General features: G+C 30.3%; 1 protein-coding gene across 3 annotated transcripts in view; it reads right to left on the bottom strand.

The window, feature by feature from the left end:
• The window catches only part of Hel89B (histone acetyltransferase 1), a 41,419-nt gene that overhangs the window by 14,520 nt on the left and 20,255 nt on the right, over positions 1–6,644 (bottom strand). For all 3 annotated transcript variants that reach the window (XM_067044850.1, XM_067044848.1, XM_067044849.1), the window contains exons 19-25: positions 6,434–6,529; positions 4,704–4,811; positions 3,584–3,737; positions 3,280–3,386; positions 2,932–3,199; positions 2,603–2,838; positions 1,445–1,582 (exon numbers count right to left, since the gene is read on the bottom strand). In XM_067044850.1, the coding sequence (XP_066900951.1) occupies positions 1,445–1,582; positions 2,603–2,838; positions 2,932–3,199; positions 3,280–3,386; positions 3,584–3,737; positions 4,704–4,811; positions 6,434–6,529 (1,107 nt within the window). The remainder of the gene's footprint in view (positions 1–1,444; positions 1,583–2,602; positions 2,839–2,931; positions 3,200–3,279; positions 3,387–3,583; positions 3,738–4,703; positions 4,812–6,433; positions 6,530–6,644) is intronic.

The raw sequence follows: 6,644 nt of genomic DNA, 5'->3' as shown, positions 1-6,644 counted from the left end.
TCACACCACCTATGCAATACTTACTAAATCAAAAATTTTATAAATCTAGAGTTCATTAAAAACAATAATGAAGATATATTTATATTGAATTTATAGTTAATGATCTTCTTAGTTGTTCATTGGGGTTTTAGGGCATAAAAAAACCCAGAGGCCATCAACGCCCATAACGATCTTGAGTTTTCTATTGAATGTTAAATTTTTTTAAAATATTAAATAAAAAGGCATCTTGAACAAAATAAAATGAAGACATAATTTCTTGTCTGATAAAATAATCATAAATAAAATAAATAATCTTTTACCATGTCTCTATGAATAAATAGTTATCCGGCTCATAACCCCTTTGTACAAGAATGTAACAGTTGCACAGCTTACATCAACCAGTACTCAGAACTTAGAGCATAAATTCTCTAATTTCCATGGTTGAAACATCTCAAGAGTTTTAAGATTAAAAACTCAGTGCTTTTATTAACAGATGAAAAAACTGAGGCAATACGAGTTGATGCCAAGGATTTCCCAGCTGCTGCAACACCTGATTACTGGTTACTGAATGATAGTTATCATTTATAAATCAGACAATTTCTGTTAGATAAGTTTGTAAATTCAAAGGTATCACAAGTTGCAACACTGCTCCCTCCCCTGTGAAAATGGTGGAGCGCCAATGCTGGTCAATTTTAGCAAGTAAATTTTTATATTGTAGTAGGAGAGTATGAGATTATAGGACCAGTAATCTTATCTCCAGTAATCTCATGCTCTCCTATTACAATACAAAAACTATTCCAGGAAGATTTAACTTAGGAAATGGCTGTTCTATTTTAATTTTTATTATTATTATGCCATTAATATAATATAATATTTTCTGCCTTGAGATATTACAGGGAATGCATGATCATTATTAATAAAATTTTAATACATTATTTCATTTCCAGAAGTTTTACTTCATTCGGCCAGTCTGAGACTGCCAGAAGTCTTTTTTTTACACAAAAAAAGTTTCAATTACTTCAAAAATGTCCTTGAAGAGCTTTTTTGGCTTTTATTCACTCACTTGCTATGTTGAAACGTCGAAGTGCTTGAGGGCTCAGAGCGGTTATTGTTAAAAGAAAAAAACTGAGGAAATCAAAGGGATGATGTCCAGGATTTTATGGCTGCTGGGAGAGATGATTACTGGTTAACGATTGATAGATATCAAATTATCTGTTTTTTATAACGGATGATATATGTTTGATATACCAAACACATAATTGTACATGAGTCGCACCACTGAATTCCACAAAAACGATCTATCATTCAAACAGCATGTATCAAATAAAAATAATTGTTTAAATAAATAAGAATATGGCTATAGCAGAATTGAGAATTATATTATTTTTATTAAAAAAAAACAAACAGAAAGCTGTTAATAAAAGAAATAAACAAATTGATTAAAGTTGAGAGAAAATAAAGTTACCTTATACTTTAGTCTCCTATCGTAATGGTCTCCAGCAAGAATACAGATAGATTGGAGAGTCTTTCCAAGCCCCATATCATCACAAAGTAAACCGTGGAGTTTATACTTATTAAGAAAAGCTAACCAATTAACTCCAGCCTACAATTCAATAATTTAAAACTATTAGAAAAGTATTATATAATGGATTAAGCTTCAGGAAACTATAAATTATATAAAAGAGCTAAATTATTTTATAAAATAAATAGAAACATCCCAGTGCTTTCTTCCACAATGAATTTAAAAATTTTAAATAATCAGCATATAACAGAAAAACAAGCTTCTTTGTAATGGCTTCCTATGACTAATTTAGTAATTAATCCCTCCTGTATATCAAATAAATTAGATCATAATAGCAATGCTTGAATGATATAAGATTTAATAATCAATCGATGAAGGCAACTGATAAATAAATAAGGGAATCTGCATTAAAAGATAATAGAATAAAATATGACATTAAATATTAACAGAGACTCTCAGACTCAGGGAAGCAATAAAAATATGAAATTTATGGCAGATAGTCTTAAGTATGAACAGTAAAAGAAAGCTAGAAGTACATTGTGATCAACTGTTGATGAAGTTTAAAAAAATAATAATAAAATAAAAAACATAAATCAAGAGAATGTTAGTAATATTTAAGAAGATCTAAAATCCCAAAATATTAGTTCATGTTTATACAAAATATCACAAAAACTTTTCAATTCCAAGAATCATTATTTTTATTAATTTGATTTTTTACTAATGAATTAGGCTAAAATTACTGACAAGATAAGAATCATTCCCAACTTTTAATATTCTTATTTTATTGAAAAAAACAAAACAAAGTTCTTATATTTCTGAACTAATGATTCTGTACTCTTGAAGTTTTACAGAAAATATATCAGTATTTAAGAGAACAAGAGGTGATCAGAAATAGGATATAGACTTTTTTTTTTACTCATGTGACTCCTCCAAGATAAAATATTATTTAAAAGTAAGATTTCCTATATGTTAGGTCGTCGACTTTCAGCACAGATTAAAACATTTTGAGAACAAAATACAAAAGCTGGTAGTACAAAAAATGAACATTTAATGGTAAAGAATACAGTTTTTAAAAAATTAATGATAAGTAGTTTGTTGAACCTGCTGATAGGACCGCAATTCAGCTGAAATCGGAACTGGAACTTTGTAATCGGTTATAGTAGATGGGTTGAAGAGCTGCTCAACAAACTGGCGCTGCTCATTTTTTAATACCAACAGCCTAGGGGTAAGTTTAGGTGGGTTGGGAATTCCACTTTCTAGAGGCATAACCTGAATCAAATCTGCAAATGTATGAGTAGCAAGAGTTCTGATGGTTTCATTTGGATCGCTCATTCGTCCTAAAATCATAAATTAATTATTTATTAAAAACATCAAAGAGACAGAACAATTCTCATGTCAGTAGAAGATGAAAAATAATAATACATTCATACCTAATAGTGGTACAATGAGAAAAAATACATAAGGCACTACAACCAATTGTAATTTTTCAATAATAACAGTAACTGCTTCAATAGAACCTCTTCTCTTAGTGTCATCGTTAACAGCAGACAACATAGGTATTACAAAGTCAATCACTACATCCATCACTGTATTAGCCTCTATACTTGCAAGTTGTGCTAAACAACGTGAAGCCATATGTCTAATAGCAGAAAAGGGATGGGAGAGTAAACAAACCAAATGGTTTAAACATAGAAAAATCTGAAATCATAATAGAAAATAAATAATTTTCAATAGCATAATAGAACTGTCATATAAAACTAAATTGAGATTAACCTTACTTGGGGTAAAAGAGATTTATCAACTGAAGGGCAAGTAACTTCTAAAACCTGTAGAATCCCGATTAAATGTTCGATTTCATTGAATTTGTACTCCATATTGTTTTTCCCTAAAATATTATTCTTAGTTGCTTTACTACAATAAAGTAAGTTTTATTTTTAAATATCACACAAGCAAGCACCTCTGAGTAATAAATAATCATAATGATGAAATTATTCACAATCAGAATGCTATCTCTTTAAAATTAAAATTCTCACAAATAACAGTTATAAAATTAGAGGAATTTAAAAAGTATTGAATACTCACAGATGGTATCTGGCTTGACTTTTTCTAATAAATCACCCACAACAGCCTGCCAAAGTGTTGGAACTGCTACAGGTAGATTTTGGCCAAAACGTTTAGTTATAGTTTCCAAGGCTATTGTAGCACCTCTTCTTTGAATTAAATTGATTTTCTGAGCCTAAAATAATATTGTCAAAAATTATGTCATTACTTAGTTATACTTGTATGAAGTGAATCCATGAAAAAAAGTAATATATTTAGAAATTTTCGGAACTTCTTAGAAAGAACTAAACAAAAGGACAAGACAAAGCAATATGTCTTTAATAGGAAAAAAAATGATGTGTTAGGACCAATAAACCACATAGGATTTGTGACCTGCCTCTACCAAAATCTTTAATCTTATTGCCGAAGTGTTCCAAACTATTATGAAAAAAAAAAAAACATGAAGAATGGGTTCTAATTATATACTAAATAAATGTAGTACACACCCATCTAAGTCCTCAGACTTAAGTATTCCCTAATAAAATAAATATAATATTAAAAGTTAAGAAAATATTCGACAAAATAATTAAAATATAGTTTTCATTGGCATTTATTATACCTTTACTACTTACATAGTAGTAGGAAAAAAAGAATTCTCAGGTATCAAATGGTTAAATAAAATGCAATGAGATAAGTTGAGTGACAAGAATGAAAATAAAGGAACAGAATAACTGAAAAGAAAAAGCCACCGACCGAACTACTAGGAATAAAAGGAAATTGTACCTAACAGAACACTACATTCATAAGCTAATTTAATACAATATTACAAAGAGTAAGAAACAATTGGCATTCCCAACTTTTCATAAAAAACATGTGAATGCACACACAAATAACTGATAGACCTACTCTGTGATTGCCTTGCTCTTTAAACCAATTCACAAAGATTTAGAAATGTATGAGATATCCTATCAAGTCAATAAGATATTGCAACTGAATTTATATGATCTTGCTAGAAGAAAAGATAATAAAATAAAACCTTTAGGAAAGTTAAAAACATTGCAACAATTAAAGTAAAATCATGATTAATGACAAATTAAACACAACATTCGATAGAGAAATAAATAAAATAATTTTAAGTTTTAAAAATATCACTATAACTTACATTATCTTCTTTAATAATATCCTCCAGCTGTACCTCCATCGCTGGTGGCCTTCCTGGGCCTCTTCCACTTGATGACAGGCATCTCCTCAGAATAGCTCTTTCTGCACTCTGAGAAAAGAAAAAATAAATTATAAAAGTGATTTTCTATCAACAATACATCTATAAAAGTATTAAAATGAAATTATCTTATATTATTTGTTATTTGCACATGGTAACTAGTATAGCGGGAAGAACACATTAGATAAAGATACAATTTGTTCCTTCTTGCCCACCTCAAGGAAACCAAAGTCCTAATACTTCTCTATTACAGATCTCATAGTTTGACAACTGCTAACCACAAGCAAAGAAGAATGCGGAATTAGTAGCTCTCTTCAATGTTGTAAGAATTAAGAAATTAAACTGATCTAATGACATTCTTAGAGGGATTCTGCTCCTTATTACTATTTATTGTCTTTGATCCTAACCAAAGGATCTCAACATCACCTTTGATTATTTATTTTTTTTTAAGGGTAAGGGAAAAATCTTGCAAAAGACAAAGTGGACAGGACCTTATCAAGGCAAATCTACAGAACTGCTGTTAGACATTACTTCTTATTAAGCTGATGCCTGGCCTCTCTTTTCTTACTTTTTCATTTTGAGGTTATGATCAGCATAGTTTGCAACAGTACCCTAGCTTTCCTAATTAATCATCAGATCTACCAAGCTTTCCATAAATAACTTCTGTGCAAAGATCCTGCCTAGTTCTTCCTTTTCATTGATTAAAACTAGAACAAAAAAAAGAATGGATGTTCCTGCATGCCATACTTAAAGCGCCCTGGACAGACCCTGAAGCAATTAAGCCCACCAAGCAGTTGGGTGATATAATGGTCAACCTCCCCTTGTTTCTAAGCCACCATATAAGGCGGTTAAACTGAGATTCTGGTTGGAAGTTATCACTGAAAAGCTGGAAAAGCTAGCTTTAATATGTTCATTTGACATTAGGTAATATCTTAAGTTTGCAAGTTTCCATGTCATGTAAGCCAGGGCAGGAGAAGGTGAGGGAAACCCCAAAAGTTTTGGATTTTTTTTTTCAGTTTCTGGCCTTTAAGTTTATTGCGTAGTTAATTAAAGAATATTAAATTATGTGCTAATGAGTGCCTAACATTATAAATTTAGTTCAGGAATTAAGTCGCAATTAATGTGTAAAAACAACAATTTTTACCAACTTTGTGATGAAATTCAATATAGTGACTAAAATGCCTGTGCCAAGGAAACTGATGTTCTAAACTAAAAATCTTTTGAATGCAAGTTGTGGAGCATCCAATTTTGAATCTATATACTATACAACCCCTGGTGCAACTCATTTACTCACCTAGTTGAGATATAAACTTGAAAACTGGCAAACTAATTGTTTTTAATCTGTGGCCTAGATGATCTCTTAGAGGTCACTCTATTAGATCTCTTAGGCCTAAATATTACACAAAATTTATATTGTGTTCATCACCCATAGTTAGAAACTTTTTTCAGTTGCTAAAATAATTTCACAGCACCCTTTACACGTTAAATATTGCCTTGAGGAGTGGGTGACCCTTTCTGCTTTGCTATCTGATGTAAAGGCTTATAACGAAAATTCTATTATTTTTATCCTTAACACCTTGAATTGGGGAAGAGAGGAGAAAAATGTACTATCTTCATTCTGTTCCTCTGTTTTTTTAAATATAATACAAAGCATAATTAAAAATCATCATTACCTTGAGTTGTTTCAATAATGTTATAATAGAGGTGCGTAAAATATCATCATCCAAAGGAACTAGGGCTTTATCATTGTTAAATGAACAGCTTTCAGCCTGAAAAAAAAATTTATCAAAATGCATCAATTAAGCTGCAAAATAAATTTTAAGAAAATACCAATGCAGCAAATTAAAGAATTAAAATTCTTGTAAATTGACTGTCATAAACGCA

Source organism: Halyomorpha halys, unplaced genomic scaffold, assembly GCF_000696795.3.
Source record: "Halyomorpha halys isolate HHAL.00 unplaced genomic scaffold, Hhal_1.1 Scaffold74.1, whole genome shotgun sequence".
Taxonomy (NCBI): domain Eukaryota; kingdom Metazoa; phylum Arthropoda; class Insecta; order Hemiptera; family Pentatomidae; genus Halyomorpha; species Halyomorpha halys.
Note: the sequence above shows the minus strand (reverse complement) of the source record. Positions and strands in the feature narration are given on the sequence as shown.